Source organism: Peromyscus californicus, unplaced genomic scaffold, assembly GCF_007827085.1.
Source record: "Peromyscus californicus insignis strain IS unplaced genomic scaffold, ASM782708v3 Scaffold_11__1_contigs__length_118956290, whole genome shotgun sequence".
In the NCBI taxonomy this organism is placed as follows: domain Eukaryota; kingdom Metazoa; phylum Chordata; class Mammalia; order Rodentia; family Cricetidae; genus Peromyscus; species Peromyscus californicus.
In genome coordinates this window covers 114143426-114159991 of record NW_026294402.1, presented here as the reverse complement: position 1 = coordinate 114159991, position 16566 = coordinate 114143426, and the positions used below count along the sequence as shown (strand labels likewise).

General features: G+C 49.4%; 1 protein-coding gene across 1 annotated transcript in view; it reads left to right on the top strand.

Moving 5' to 3' along the window:
* Positions 1-14946, top strand: part of LOC128105557 (sodium channel protein type 10 subunit alpha-like) — a 42837-nt gene extending 27891 nt beyond the window's left edge. Inside the window, exons 4-13 of the mRNA XM_052730802.1 lie at positions 1355-1483; positions 1953-2044; positions 3276-3499; positions 3773-3777; positions 3830-3916; positions 8698-8839; positions 9109-9306; positions 10319-10489; positions 13542-13835; positions 14839-14946. Of these exons, the coding sequence (XP_052586762.1) occupies positions 1355-1483; positions 1953-2044; positions 3276-3499; positions 3773-3777; positions 3830-3916; positions 8698-8839; positions 9109-9306; positions 10319-10489; positions 13542-13835; positions 14839-14946 (1450 nt within the window). The remainder of the gene's footprint in view (positions 1-1354; positions 1484-1952; positions 2045-3275; positions 3500-3772; positions 3778-3829; positions 3917-8697; positions 8840-9108; positions 9307-10318; positions 10490-13541; positions 13836-14838) is intronic.
* Positions 14947-16566: the final 1620 nt, after the last annotated feature.

Below are 16566 nucleotides of genomic sequence, written 5' to 3'. Positions count from 1 at the left end.
TTGTGCCCCGCCTGCCCCTTCTCCCACAGCCCACCCTCTGGAGTCCTGAGCATCTCTAAGCCCCAAACTGTTCGGGGTTGTACAGAGCAGCTTGTATTTATCCTACGGGCTTCATGTCTTTGAAAAATCCTCTGTCATGCTGAAGGAGCTTCAGGAAGGATGGGGTAAATGCATGTTTAGTCAAGAGTCCTCGTGTTTTTCACACAAAAGCACATGTTTACAATTTAAGTTTTTAATTGTGTGTGTGTGTACACGTGTGTGTGTGTACGTGCATGTGTATGGGTTGGCGCAAGTGGAGGTGTCTAATTGAGCCTAAAGCTCATAGATTCGGCCAGACTGACTGGCCAGGGAGCCTCGGTCTCCACTTACCTAGTGCTGGGGTTAGAAGCACAGACACGTGCTGCCACACCTGGCTTTTTACATGTGTGCCAAGGATCTGAACTCAGACTCTCATGTTTGCATGGCAAACCCTTCACAGATCAGCCATCTCCTCAGCACTAAGTCATGTGCGATTTATGTGTACATCTGAGTCCCAGAGCCCGTGGTTCCCCATACTAGCATCAGCTGGGAACGTTAGAAGTTCCAGTCCTTGAGTCCTCAGTCCTACTGAACCAGACACTGTGAGGACAGCCCAGGGACCTCTGGAGCAAGACCTTCAGGTAGATCTGATGGTAGCCAGAGTGTGACAGCCATTGCCACTGGTGATCGAAGGATTCTGAGCATTGCAGAAACATCACCTCACTTCCAACCTCAGCTCTTCAAATCTAAACCCAACAAGGGGGGCAGCAGAACAAAGGGGCTGTCTTGAGACACCCAGTTCCATCAGGCTCTGCCCTGCTGAGAAAACGCCTGTGAATCAGATGTCTTCTCTTCCACGGTAAGGAGGCCAGGAACACAGCTATGCCAGCCGTGGTGTGAAAGGAAAAGCGGACTGGAAGTCGGGAGGTACAGGAAGAGGACAATGACAGAGACCTGTGCCTCTTCCACATCTCCCAACACCCACAGGTTGGGAAAGGAACCTCCAGCCTCCATAGGATGGAGGCCTCGCTGAACGGGAGCCTCGTTCCTCACCTGACATTGTCCTCTGCCCACTCACGAGCTGCTGCTGCCACACAACCCTCCTCTCTCTTTCTCTCCCCTCCCCTCCCCCACCTCTCTCCCCACCCTACCCGGTCCACTTATGTAACTCTTCAGTGTGTGTCCTAGCTCCTTACCACCCCCTTCTCCTTCACCTTGGCTATGGTCTTTGTATGTGTTTCCTTGGAACAACCACAGGGATTCAGTCCTCACCCCTGGCAGAGGAAGCACCTGGTCCCTCCATGGCACAGTTAATGTCTCTCCACCTCCTCCCCAGGTATGCCTTCACTGTCATTTACACCTTCGAAGCTCTGATCAAGATACTGGCGAGAGGATTTTGTCTAAATGAGTTCACTTATCTGCGAGACCCCTGGAACTGGCTGGATTTCAGTGTCATTACCCTGGCGTGAGTCTTCCCTCTCTCTAGCTGTGTGTCCCTGTAGGCTTTGGGGTGTAGGATTTTGGGGGTGTCCATGCTCATAATCTGGATTACTTCCTCATCTCCATCCAGTTTCCTCTGGTGGAGCCTTGTGGCTTGGGTATTGGAATACATAACAGCTCGTTCCATGCCCATGGGGACAAACCAAAGTTCTGTGTTAATAACTGGCCAATGCATGTCAGGTGAGGCTCAGCGCTATTCCTACCGAACAGTATCTGAGGAGGCAGGTTCATCAAGCCTGTGTGTTTGAAATCCAACTGTGCATCTCTTGAAACGGTACTTTCTGAAAAAGAATGTGATGGTTTACTGGGCATCCATGCCCATCCGTAGATGGCAATGCCACTGGATATGCCTCCCTGTGACTACCATTGTGTGTGCTGTGTGCACCCTGAAACCCTTGCCCTGAGAAAATGCTGAGTGCCTTTCGGTTCTACAGGTATGTTGGTGCAGCGATAGACCTCCGAGGAATCTCAGGCCTCCGGACATTTCGAGTTCTCAGAGCCCTGAAAACTGTTTCTGTGATCCCAGGTGAGTGACTTCAGCCAGCGCGCTTGTCAACAGAACAAACGTTCATTTCTACTGCTCTTCTTTGATTTTCTCTCTCTCTCTCTCTCTCTCTCTCTCTCTCTCTCTCTCTCTCTCTCTCTCTCTTTCTCTCCCTCCCTCCCTCCCTCTCTCTCCAGGACAGGGACTACTGACTATTGACCTAGCTAATGAAGAAACTGAGGCTTTAGGCATAGGAGAAACAAGATAAGTGTCCATCCCTAGTAAGATGCAAAGGAAGGTCGCTTCCTTCAAAGCTGTGAAGTCACCCTTAGTTGTCAGACAACCTGCCACACATGCCATCATACGCATCACTCAGCTCTCAGTACAGGGTCTCCCGTGTGTGGTGCCAAGAAAATCAATTTTCCACCAAAATGACACTGATGGTCCTAGACTGTGGGTCAGAATGCTCTCTACTGTCTGTGACACTGCTCCCCCATGGAAGGCAATTTCATTAACAGACCATCCCTCCTCAAAGGAGCGGGGGCTCCTTCTTTGCAGCCAGATGTGCTTGACTCTAATCTAATCTTCCTCAGGATTTTCCAGTTCCTGCTTCAGTGGTCTGTGTCTTTCATAACCTCACTCTGTCACTAAGTCCATCTCTGTCTTTGAGTTTCTGTCTTTCACGTTGTCTCACCCTCCACCTCCCATACATATTCTCTCTCTTTCTCTCTCTCTCTCTCTCTCTCTCTCTCTCTCTCTCTCTCTCTCTCTCTCTCTCTCTCTCTCTCTCTCTCGGTGAAATTCATTCATCTCAAGTCTCAAGCTGCTGAGATGAATGTAGAAAGACAAACACCACATGATTAGAGCGGAAAGATCAACCTCACGGCTAGAACAGCAGGGGATATGGCTGGGACTCCACGTAAATTTCTCAGTGCTGAGGATAAAACTCAGGGTCTTGAGTGTGCTAGGCAAGTGCTCTACCACTGAGCTACATACATCTTCAGGCACCCCAAAGGGGGTTTTAGTGGAGTCATTGATTAGCCTTAAGATTGTAAGAGCTGCACTGTGGGGCCTCGGCTGCTTGCTCTTATAATGAAGATAACAGGCCCACCTACTCGCCTCTCTGGGCAATTGCAGAAGAGAAGCTGAGCGTGGAGCTGCCCGGAGTATGTAGGTGCATCACACCTGTGTGTAATGAGGATAGCCATGGTGCATACCTGTGCTCTGTGTGGCACTTCACCCATATGGGAGCATCTCTGTCACCTTCCCACAGGACTGAAGGTCATTGTGGGAGCCCTGATCCACTCGGTGAGAAAGCTGGCTGACGTGACCATCCTCACTGTCTTCTGCCTGAGTGTCTTTGCCTTGGTGGGCCTGCAGCTCTTCAAAGGGAACCTTAAGAACAAATGTATCAAGAGGAGCACAGATCCCCACAATGCCCATAATTTCTCATCTCAAATGGCAGGTGAGCAGACACTCTGTTGTAGACTAGCATGGGTACCCCAGGACTGGGTGGCCAAAAGCCCTGCACGACTGTGTGGGTATACTGGCATTTCATTTCCAATGAATCGCTCCTGAGTGGGGTTGCACTCCCCTCCCTCACTTTCCTGCTGACCAGTTTCCCTTAGGCAAAAGAAACCTTTGACAAGTTCTCCACCTAAAAGCAAGATTTCCTGGCTCCCACAGCCTCCAAGTAGCTTGGAAGGGTGTGTGGCTCCCTGAATGTCCCTGGAAGGCTTGTAGGCAAAGGGACTGACCTCACTTAGACAGGAAGTGTCTTCTCTGACACCCAAGGCCTAGGTTAGCAACTTGAGAACACACCATGAGGCTTTGTTTCTTCCTTTCTTTAGAAAATGTTTACATCAAGAATGGCACTACTGAGCCTTTATTATGTGGCAATGGATCTGATGCTGGGTAAGTACTCATCGCCTGACTGCACCAATGTCCAACATCCTTTCTCCACTGTGTCCATCTCATCCTCTGTGCAGAGAGAGTAGAATCCCGAAGTTAATGGATTAATGAGTACCATAGACACTACCATCTTAAAACTCATGAGGCGGGGAGCAGCCAATAGGGTTCAACTGGTAAGATGCTTGCTGTGCAAGGCTGAGGACCTGAGCGTGAACCCCCAGCACCCACATAAAAAGTTGGGCACATCAGTGCAGACCTGTAGATGAAGCACTGCAGGGCCTTGGGGCAGAGATCTGGAGAGAGGCAGGTCCACTGAGCTTGCTAGACAACCATTTTACTCAACCAATGGGCTTCAAGCTCAGTGAGAGACACTATCTCAAAGAATAAAGAGGAGAGGGACTGAGAAAGATGCCTGATGTTCAACACTGTCCTCCACATACACGTGCTCACGTAACATCTGAGCCTGAGCGTCACACACACACACACACACACACACACACACACACACACACACACACACACACACACACAGCCTCACAGAGAGTAAGTGTATTAGTCAGGTTTTGATGTGTAATAAATGACTCCAGGATTTTATGACTTAACACAACAACCATTTAGCTTGTGGCTCAGTGCTCAAGAGCATGGACAAGCTGGTGTTTGGCTTCTCCCTCAGGCATCTGCAAGCAGCAGATGGATTTGCTGCAAGGTGTCTTCTGTGTGTTCCCTTGATCTTTTATTCCCAGAAGTCTGGCTTGAGCTGTCCTTGTGCAGACACCGGATTTTAAGGAAAATAGTAGAAGTCTTGATTTCACACACAGTGACGTTCTTTCTGCACCCCCTTCAACAAAGCAAGTCACAAGATCAGCACAGACCCAAGGGCTAAAGCAGACCTCATCTCCCAATGAAAAGTGGCAGGGTCACATCCCAAAGGGGTACAGGTACCCAAAAGGGAGGAACAAATGACCAATTCCCAGAAGAAACCAGCGTGTTTGGATTAAAACTATACATTTGAGCATCACAGCTCATTCCATCCTTGGGTTTCATTATTTTTTTGTGTAACAGTGGAAGAAACACATGCATAACATTTTCGCAATTTCAAATTCTTACAGAGGTCAGGCACATAACAACAAGTGAATGGTAAGGGCCAGGAGGGAACCATAGCAACTGAGAGTTCATGCCCCATCAAAAGGGGCAGCTATTGCTCAGCCCAGCTTTTGGTTGCCATGTGAAAAAGGGTGTTCACTGCTTCTAGCTAGACTAGCTCAACAGAAAGAGAAAGGAAATTTCAATTTTTATGTGCTAACACCTAGTCAGAAATTTGGTTACAAGTTCCACAAAATATCTACCTATCGTATTGGCCAGACAAAATATTTCTGCAGACTGAATTCAGGATGTAAGCCAGCTGTGTTTTGATCTCTTTTGTATGTGCATCAAGATGTTATGCTATAGAAACATATGCTGTGTCAGGAGTTCCATAGGATGGGAAAACACAATGGATAATGTTGTAAGGCCAGATAGAAAGTCAGGGGGACTTCCTGGAGGCAGCAGTTGAGGCTAATATTGAAGGACAGGCATGATACTTCACGGTTGGATGAACAAGCGATGCTTGAATGGAGGCGACTCCATGAAAAGGGTGGAAAGTAAGAAACTGAGCTAAGGGTACAGACCCTCATCTCTGCCTCCTGCTTTGGCCACTGGAGTGAAGAGAGAGCAGGAGAGGTCCAGGCAATAGATCAGAAAGGCCCGTTTCCCCACTGCCATCGCTGATCACATGAGAAACCATGATTCACAGTTCCCTGCTCCCCGACTGGCCACTCGTCTTTGTTGCCTACGTGGAGACAACTGGGACCCAATAGAGTCGTTACTTTTTCGTTGTTGCTGCCAAACACGTGAGAAGAAGCCCACACAGGGAGGGGGCTCATTTGGCCTCACAGTTTCAGGGCACAGTTCACTAAGGAAGGCGAGGAGGCAGGAGCATGAGGAAGGCGTGGAGGCAGGAGCATGAGGAAGGCGAGGAGGCAGGAGCATGAGGAAGGTGTGGAGGCAGGAGCATGAGGAAGGCGAGGAGGCAGGAGCATGAGGAAGGTGTGGAGGCAGGAGCATGAGGAAGGTGTGGAGGCAGGAGCGTGAGGAAGGCGTGGAGGCAGGAGCGTGAGGCATCGGGTCATGACGCACCCTCAGTCAGGAAGCAGATGAACACCCAGCTTGCTGTCTTCTTTTTATCCAGCCTGGGACGCCAGCCCGTGGGATGTTGCTGCCCACATTTAGGGGGCATCTTCCCACCTCAGCTAACCAAATCTAGAAATTCCTTCAGGCAAGCTCAGAGGTTTGTCTCCTAAGTAATTCTAGATTCTGTTCAGGTGACAGTCAATATTAGCTATCACAATGAGGCTCAGCCTGAACCATCTCACTAAAAGACTAACTCAGAGAGAGTTAAGCAGTAGAGACAAACAGAAGTTGGTCAATATCAGTCTTCCTAACCTCCTTATTCCTGAAAGTTCTTGAGTCTTTGTGTCCTTGGCTCCAGAAAAGTAAGTGTTGCTTGAACATTGGTTTTCACTTTCCTTCTATTTTGAAACTTGGTCTTCTTTCCAGCTAGATGATGGTGTCTCTGAAGCCAGTGGTTCCAGAGTGACCCCCGGCTCTCCACGGCAAAGTTCTGGGTTTCACCTGTGTCCCCATCTCAAGTACTAGAGAGGGAGACCTCCCATCAGGAAGGCACAGCCAGGCAGCTGTGTAGAAGGGAGAAGCTGACAATAATGGAGTGAGCCCATGGGGGGGTCCGCCGGGGTCACAAAAGCTGAGTTCTAGGGCTGGTTCAAGCTAAAACTGCAGCCCTATGGTCTAGGGTCTCAAGATGGAGAGTGAGTAACAGAAAACACCTGGTGGGTTTTACCAATTTTTTTTTCCATAGAGATTCTTCCAGCTTTTCCTTTTGGTATTTTTCAAGGTGGTGAATATCAGCAGGAATTTTGTGTATGTGGCTGTGTTCGTGTGTGTGTGTGTGTGTGTGTGTGTGTGTGTGTGTGTGTGTGTGTGTGTGAATGTGTGTATGTGAGAGAGAGGGAGAGGAGAGAGAGAGAGAGAGAGAGAGAGAGAAAGAGAGAGAGAGAGAGAGAGAGAGAGAGAGAGAGAGAGAGAGAGAGAGAGAGAGAGAGAGAGAGAGAGATTTGGCTAGCTGGCTCAGCAAGCTCCGGGGATCTTCCTGTCTAGGCTGGCTTCCCCAACACGAATTACAGGAATGTACTGCCACAGTCAGCTTTTTATATTGGTGCCAGAGGTCTGAAGGCAGATCCTTGGGTACTTTACCACCTTGTCGCCAGCCCCCAGAGCTGGACTCTTCATTTGTGTATAGTGTTTGGTGCACTGGAGAAGATGTGCACGGGGCTGTCACAGACAGTTAACTGCTGACGCGCTGAGCTGCTGGGATGAGCAGCTAGCAGATCTGTGGAGGGCTAGAGTGGACTCCATGGGAGACAGAAACAGACATGTCCTCAGAGATAGTGATGGAACTTACAGGAAAGAAAACCAAGGGCTTCCTGTAAACATGGGAGTCGGGGGATTTTCGAAACTCCAGTCACAGTGGAGATAAAATTAGAATTAATTATAACTAATTCGTCAGAGTTCTAAGCAGTTCTATGGGTCCCAAGGTTGTATGTTTACATGAAAGTCTGCAATAAGGAGAGCCCCAGAGGCTGTCCTTGGGGGATGATGCCAGGATTCCTGGTCCCTTGACCAGGCTATCCCCACTTGGGAGGGGAATCATTTCACATGTTCTAAGGCAGACATATTGCTCAATACCACACTGACCCCTTGATATGAGGGAAGGGACCTCAGTGCCCCACCCCACACTCATCCATTAGATGTCGCTACCCTGGCCTTCCTTCCCCCACCAGGAGGAGAAGCAGGCTCAGTGCTTGGTTCCTCGCTGGTTAGATACCTCCATTTTAAAGTTCTTCTTTTTTTTAAGTTCTTATTTTTTAAAAATAATTTTTTCATACAATACATTTTGATCATATTCCTCTCAACTCTGTGCATAATATATATATGCACACACACATACACACACATATTCTCAAAACAAAAACAGACAATCAAAAGGAACCCCAATAAGACAAAAATAACAAAACAAAAAGCTAACAAAAATGGAGTCCCTTTGTGTTGGCATGGTGCCCCTGGAGTGTGGTTGGTATACCTGGGGCATGCCTCCATCTTTAATGAATTCACCAATGCTCTCTGGGTTCAGGCAGCTGATTTCTCTCTGAGCCCGACTTCTTCACTGTAAGTAAGGACTGTTGAGATGATTGCATCTATTGTCCGTGCAGCACTCAGGGAAGAGAGAGGCGTGCAGTGAGCACTTCGGGAGTGGCAGGTGATGTTTTCATTGTTACATGTAATCTGTCGCTGAACTTGGCTAATGTAAGTCCCCCTTGATGGTTAACTCTGGGAATGGCGCCAGCAGGCTTGTGACTTTGCTTTGTGGCTACCATCTTTCCTTTTCCTGGTGTACACTGACAAAAGCTTGACCCCATATAGAATCAGGTCAGGCCTGTCATCTGGCCTCCCCCAGGCTACTCCTCTACATGGGCAAACTGAACAAAAGCGTTAGCTTCCCTGTTATGGATGAGGGAAACTGAGTCTCACACTAAATCTTCAACTGGTAAGAGGAAGGCTGAGCTCTGAGCTCAGATCTGACTTCAAGCCCGTCATTTTCTTACTGCCCCAAACTTCCTTGCACCCAGTCGGCAAGGCCGGACTATGGCACTTCTCTTCTCTTGCCACAGCCACTGCCCCAGCGGTTACGTCTGCCTGAAAACTTCTGACAATCCAGATTTTAACTACACCAGCTTTGATTCCTTTGCGTGGGCGTTCCTCTCGCTGTTCCGCCTCATGACGCAGGACTCCTGGGAGCGCCTGTACCAGCAGGTATCTTTGCTTTGTTTATTTGAGACAGGATTTTACTATGTAGCCTTCGCTCACATAGAACTTGTGGTGATCCCCCTGTCTCTGCATCCCATGTGCTGGGATTACAGGCATGCACCACCACGCCTGGTCATGCAAGCTGACACCAATCTGCATGTCCTGTACAGTCTTGGCTGGAGGCAGATGGGCCAGCTGCATGGCTTCGCTTATTCTGGAAGTCAAGGCCCCTGTGTTCCATGCACAGCCCTCTTTTCTTTGTCTTGAATCTCCAGACACTCCGGGCTTCTGGGAAAATGTACATGGTCTTCTTCGTGCTCGTCATCTTCCTGGGGTCATTCTACCTGGTCAATCTGATCCTGGCTGTGGTCACCATGGCATATGAGGAGCAGAACCAGGCAACCATTGCGGAAATCGAAGCCAAGGAAAAGAAGTTCCAGGAAGCCCTCGAAGTGCTGCAGAAGGAACAGGAGGTGGGTGGAGGCGGCCTGCCCATATGGCCAGCCACCAGGACAGGAGCCTGGACAGACCCCTTCATAGGCGGCTGTGAGCATGAGTCCTACTTCAGGGACTGCCTTTGTCACCTTTAGAGAGAGCACCTCGCAGGGAAGACGGCTTTCAGCAAAAGCAAAGTGCTTGCCGTGCAAGTATGGAGACCCGAGTTCACTCCCCAGAACCCACTTTTTAAAGAGGAGTCAGATGCATGCTTGCAATCCCAGTGCCAGTGAGGCAGAGTTGGGTGGACCCTTGGAGCTTTGTCTAGTTGGTAAGCTTCAGGCCAGAGAGAGTCCTTGTCACAAAAAAAAGTGAGCAGATCCTGGGGAGTGACACCTGAGTTGACCTCTGGCCTCTGTAAACATGTACACACACACACACACACACACACACACACACACACACACACACACACACACGCTCCTACATGAACATGCATCTACACACAAAAGAATCTGAGTGAGAGAGCTTTTTCCAGGTGATTTAGTCAAGAGTCTTTTGGACACAAGGAGAATAAACTAAGCACAACCAGGCAGTGGGTGGAACTAACCCATGAAGTGATCTCAACTAGACGATGGCTGTTGTCTGATCCCCCTGGGGAGCTCTGGCGGTGACCTGCACCAGAGTTAGCCTGACTTGGAAGCAAGAGGGCCAGATGTTTATGCTCCCGTATCTGCCTCAGGGGCAGGAAGTCAAAGGACTTTTCTCCACAGTGCTGCATGTGAGCATCAGGTGTTCAGCTTACACAGTGGCTGAGGGCGAATGTCCTGACCTGGTCAAAGGGCCTAGGCAAGGCGTCGGCACCTCCTGCAGGGGCTGAAGGAGGGAGGTGGCCCTGCTTCTGCCTTAGCACAACCCCACCACTGCGCGTATCCTAACCCTCAGCCTCTTTGGTCTCAGATCCCTCACCCCCACAGTCATGTTTTTGGGGACACATGAATGCCTATCTCAGCCAGAGTCTATGGGCTACAACTACCACTCTTTCCTCAGGTGCTGGCAGCTCTGGGGATTGACACGACCTCACTCCATTCCCACAATGGATCGCCTTTAGCCCCCAGAATCGCCAATGAGAGAAAGCCCAGAATAAAATCAAGGGTGTCAGAAGGCTCTACTGAAGACAGCAGATCACCCCAATCCGAGCCTTACAACCAACGCAGGATGGTAAGACCCTCTTGGCTGTCCTGAGGGCTCACTCAGCTTTGTAGCTCTTTCGGCCATGGGTGAAATGGAAAGAGGTTGGGAGCAGGGAGAGAGGAGGGTTTTAGGAGCTCTGACACACAGCCCTCCTCATTGGCGGCCTTTGCTAGGACAGGGCATTAGTAGTGGGCCTGGGGCAATAATAAGACCTTTCTAGGTGGAGGGGATCAAGATGAAGATTGTGGAATAAGGAAAAGTTAAGGCAAGGCAGGGCGATTTTGGGTTTCAGGCTGGGACACTTATGTGAGCTGTGCAGTAGGGGAAGAGCCTGGGTGTGTAGGAAAGTGGAAGAAGCCCATATGGGGCATGCTGTCCTTGAGGTATCTGTGGCCAAAAGGGTCAGCTCCCCTTCTTTCAGAGACCTGAAGCTCTGTCCCTGGTGCTGAAAACCCCACTCACCTCTTTCTGACCTCTTGCCACTTGCTGTTGACACTGAAGACCCCAGCACCGATCTCTGGGACAGAACCTAGCCTAGGAGTGACTTTCATACCTTCTGTCAGACCCGCAGCAATTCTGTCTCACCACGATTGACATTCTGCCTCCCACTCCGACTTCCCTCACCAAGTCCCTGCCTCCCACCTCTCCACCCCCTGGAAAATCCCGTGTAGCTCCCTGCTGCAGGCCTCTGCCTTCTTCTCTGTTGCTGTGATGAACACCATGACCACAAGCAAGATGGGGAGGGGAGGGTTCATTGCATCTTACACCTTCCAGGTCACAATCCATTATGGAGTTTGAGCAGAAACTCAAAGCGGTAAGCCTGAGGCAGGAACTGAAGCAGAAACCATAAAGGAACAGTTGGCTTGCTCTGTGGCTCATGGTCAGGCCCACTGTGGCTTGAGTGTCCCACATCAATTAGCAAAGAGCAAGATGTCCCACAGACATGCCTCTAGGCCAGTCTGATGGAGGTGATTCTTTAACTGAGATTCCCTCTTCACAGGTGGGTCAAGTTGACAACTTGGATTAGCGATCCAAATTGCTCACATGAAAGAAAAGTTCTCACACTAGTCGCATGGAGGGGGGATAATGGCAGCTTTTTGAGGGTTACTTCCTGCCCCTCATACCTCTTAGCCTTCCTTCCTGTGCTCACCAGAAGGATGCTGTCCTCTATTGACATTCCCCGGATTTACACAGGCACCTACACTCACAGGCACACTTGCATGCACTCTGGCCTCAGGGCCATGCCCACGCTGGAGCACTTGTTACAGCTATGCCCTTCTTACCTCACTCTGCCTCTTCCGAGCAGCACCTGGAGAGCACAGAGCACAGTTCATTGTTTCAAAGGGAATTTGGCTACTACTGACAGTCACAGAAGAGGATGAATCGTAGCTCCCATGGCAATGGCAGTGACACTGAATTGGCTTTAATTTCCCCCACTCAGCCAGCCATCCGTTAGCACCCGAGTGTCCAAGAGTGCCTCCATTCTCTTTCTCCATGTTTGTTTTCTTGGTAAATAGATCTCTGGGAGTTTTCATACAAAGATTTTTTTTGGACCAAAAGCAATGGTTTTAGAGGTTAGAGCTGAGACACAGAAAAGAGATCAGCGCCCATCATTCGACAAACAGATCAGTTCTAAAGTAAGTGGTGGTCAGGAGACCCTGGGAGTCAAGCACTGGTCTGAGACGTTTTTCTCGGTGCCCAAATGTAAACAACTCTTTCTTCTTATCTTTAACATGGGGTTCTTAATTCTCTTCTTTGCCTACGATGTGGGAAGAACCCATGGGTCTGTGTGAGCACTGCAGTCTTGGGGCATATATCCCAGGCAGAGTGCTCTGTGTATAACACTGGCTTGGCAATGGTGGTAACTGAATGGTATTAGGCTCCAAATCACCAAGAAATGAAACTGTAAGGGACTTGGGAGATAGATAAGCTGGAAATGAGTATGTCTTGCAATCATGAGGACCTGAGTTCAATTCCCAGAACCCACTTTAAAAAAAGTATGGTAGCAGAAGCAGGAGGATGCGGGGCTTGTTGGCCAGTTAGCCTCCTTGTGAGTTCCAGGGCAGTGAGAGAGCTGAGACACAACCCCGAGGCAGTCCTTTGACATGGGCACACAGCCAAGGGTGCACAGACACAGAGAGAGAGGGAGAGAGAGCACTCAGTTTTGACTGGTGAGGAGAATTCTCACAGTGACACACCCTACTTTAGTTGTTTGTAAGTAAAAGGAATTAAGAAGAAATTAAGGGTGCTATGACCAGAGTTCAGGAGGGAGCCATTGTTTAGATTTCAGAGACACCGTGTATGATCTGAGCACAGGACTGACGACTTGCTATGACCAGGCTCCCACAGAACTAGCTAACCCCATCCAGTAGCTCTGTAGGGGTGCTGGGTCTGAGAATTCGAGCTTTTCCTCTGGATCCGTAAGCCTCGAAGTTCTCACTCGGTGGGAGCTTTTGATGGGAAATGTTTATCGATTTGGAAGAATGGCATTATTCTTCCAAGAAATTAGACTGCAACTCTTCCTTCAATCTCCCTATTGTTGACTGTTCAAAGCCAGCCTCAGGGGATCCTGCCAACTCATTACAGTACAAAGCTCTTGTCTCTTCCACTCTGACACAAACCCTCACACTTACAAAGATGGAATCCAGGAATTGTACATCTTAATTTTCAGACTGCAAAGCATATCCATTCAAAACACATATTCCAAGCTCTAGTCCAGGCATTTCCTTAGGCATTTCCTGACATTCCCCTCACAGATGGCAACCCAGAACAGCCATGTTTGGGCCTGCTGACAAAGACTGGCAAACATCTGGCCTGACGAGTGATATTTAGTAACAATAACCTGTTCACTGATCTTGGGTACCCTGTCATCACCCCCTCCTCTGCTCCCTCCCCAAGTCTATCTAGGATATCCTTTTCTTGGTTCCCTCTCCATGTCTACCCAGGATATCTTTAGGTCTTTATGTAGCTGTGGGAAGGTGGTGAACATTGGATGTGGGTGGAGGGAAGTGTGCACTGGATTTAGGGAGAATCACTCCAACCCTATCTTTTCTCCTGCTCCCTTGGGGGCAATGCCCAGTCTTTCCTAGGCCTTTCTTCCGGAAGACGCAGGGCTAGCCACGGCAGTGTGTTCCACTTCCGAGCACCCAGCCAAGATGTCTCATTTCCTGATGGGATCACAGATGATGGAGTCTTTCACGGAGACCATGAAAGCCATCGAGGTTCCCTGTTGCTGGCCAGGGGTGCTGGGCAGGCAGGTCCTCTTCCCAGGAGCCCATTGGCTTCATCTCCCAACCCTGGGCCTGGACACAGAGAAGAGGGACAGCTCACAGTGCCCACTGGAGAGCTTGCCACTGGAGCTCCCGAAGACCTGGTAAGTTCGTGCGTGCTTCATACTCCAACTGTCTTCCAGTAGAAGCCCTTTGCCAATAAGTGTCACCAATGGAAGGGTGTAGCCGGAAGGTTTCTCTGGTCCCACTAGGCCCCCCCCCCCGCCCCCGCAGTCCTGTGGCCCGCTTATAAAATAATCACTCAGAAGCTTATATTAATTATAACTGCTTGGCCATTAGCTCAGGCTTATTACTAATTAGCTCTTACGCTTAAATTAACCCATAATTCTTATCTATGTCTAGCCACGTGGCTTGGTACCTTTTCTCAGTTCTGCCTTCACATCTTGCTTCCTCTGTGTCTGGCTGGTGACTCCTGACTCAGCCTTCCTCTTCCCAGAATTCTTCTTATCTGCTTGCCCTGCCTACACTTCCTGCCTGACTACTGGCCAATCAGTGTTTTATTTATCAACCAATCAGAGCAACATATATTCACAGCATAGAGAATGACATTCCACAGCAGAAGGGTCTTTAACAATATTTGTCCCATGCCTCCCACTCAACTCTCCTTTTACAGACAGGGCAGGCCAGATCCAGAAAAGCCACTGGGATTGTTTGTGGTGAAGGTGTTCATTGTCCATCTTCTCTGCAGGCAAGGGTGCAGCTGATTTGCCATTTGACATCATGTGTCTTTCTGTCCCTACTTATCATCATTGCTTTGGAGATGGCCCCATATGCTCCTTTGATGGAAGGAAAACAAAGAGTCTTCCTATATAAGCCTATGGCTCCTAGCAAACTGTACCTGGGGTTTGACAAAATTCTGAGAGGTTCTCAGGACAGATCTTGATAGAAGGGCAGTGGCCTTGGCTCAACTCACAGGATAAATAGCTCATTGCAATGCCACAGACTAGGGACAGGAACTGATCCATTCCTTAGGAGAACATCCACAGGAAACATAGCAACAAGTCTGGACTCTGTGTTGAGTTGAGAGATACAATTTATTTGAGAACTCCTTCAGCATCACTGACGGTGTGTCTGCAGCTTCCACAGGCCCGCACCGGCTACCAGACGTACATAGGCAAAGAGACTTGTGTGGCTGCTTCCCCTGAGTCTGGTAGGTTCAGCAGAATTGTGCTAGCGCAGTCTGATACCACATGACTCAGGATACCTTGTGACTCCAGATATCACATGACTCTGGATATCACATGACTGAGGATTCCAGGAAGAAGCAGATGACCTGCTTCAATGGGCAAGGGCAGGCATTTAGTAAGGTATTCACAGAGGTGTGGGCTCAGCTCAGGGAACTAAGGGCCAGTGAAGAGCTGTACATACCCAACTTGGAAGTGTAAGGAAAAGACCCCAAATCAGAACTTGTCAAGATCTGTGGCTGGGGGACCTGTGGCCCCAGGTGGAGAATCATGCCACTGCCAGCTGAAGGAGACAGGGTACAGCCAGCCAACTCCTCTCTCTCTCTCTCTCTCTCTCTCTCTCTCTCTCTCTCTCTCTCTCTCTCCCTCCCTCCCTCCCTCCCTCCCTTCCTCCCTCCCTCCCTTCCCTCCCCTCTCCTTTCCTACTGTCCCTGTTCATGCTTCCTGTTGGCCAAGCTTGGTCATAGGGTGAATATTTTGCTCGGGTTGCCCTCATGGGACACAGAGCAGGAAGACAGGTGGTGGAAAGTGTATCTCTAGGCCAAACAGAATCACCAGTCCAGAGTCCTTAACCCACAGCCAGGCTGCAAGGCTCTTGTGGGTGTCTTAGTGCTGCACATGGGGGGAGATCTAGCCTCCAGAATTCTCTCTGATCCCGATCACAGTTGTAATCTTAGCTCTTGTGACCCAGCAGAAGAAGAATTTGTACCAAGCATAGCCAAAGAACACAAAGTCTGTTTTCAGCAGGGGAACAGCAGAGCAGAAAGTGTAGCCTGCAGATTAGGAGCTGCCCAAGTGTCGACAGTCTGTAGCATCAGGACTTATGAAGTCCTGATCTATTTCTCTCCTGTGTCCGTGCCTGGGGCAGTCTGGGGTGGTTTCCTTCCTGGAGTAACTAGAGGCTTTCTTAGAAGTTGTCTTTACCCATGATTCACTCTGCTGTAATTAGATGCATTAGATATAAGAATGTACCCATAAAGCTGGAAGTTTATTAGGGGAAAGGGCGTGGCTTGGTATGCTTCTCAGGGAGGGGATCAAGGAGAGCCATGCAGACCCTGCTGAGACCAGCTTTACTGTTCTCCCCAGAGCCCTGTCCTTCCTTGTATCTAGTTAGCTTGGTCGCCTCATACCCCAGCTGTGAACCATCTTATTTCTCTTTCCCAGTGTCCCTGACCTTACCATTTGAATCCTGTTTGTCTGAACCCCAGGAAATGCCTCACTTAGCATTTTGTCACTCTCTTAGGAGGCACCTCTTACTTTCCTGTGTCTGTTCCTGGGACAGTCACATTCTTGAGTGTTCAACCTTAATTTATTCTGATGAAAATACTCAGCTAGTGTGAGAAGACTCTAGGCCCTTCTGTATCACAAGGACCTACACTCAGTTGTCTTTAGCAAGTTCCCTAATTTTCCAAGCCTTCTTGCCTCCCCTGGGGCTCAGCAAGCTCTTTCTCCTAATAAACTTCTTGGATCTTTTTGGCTGGGTTCATACCCTCCAGCCTGGGCTCTGGCTCCTGCCTCTGTGTGTTGGTCCTCATAGCTAAGCTCAAACACCATCCCTGTTTCTCTGAGCTGTACCTTAGAGGCTCATGGCTTCACAGGGCAGCTCACAACTGTATGAGATCAGCCAATA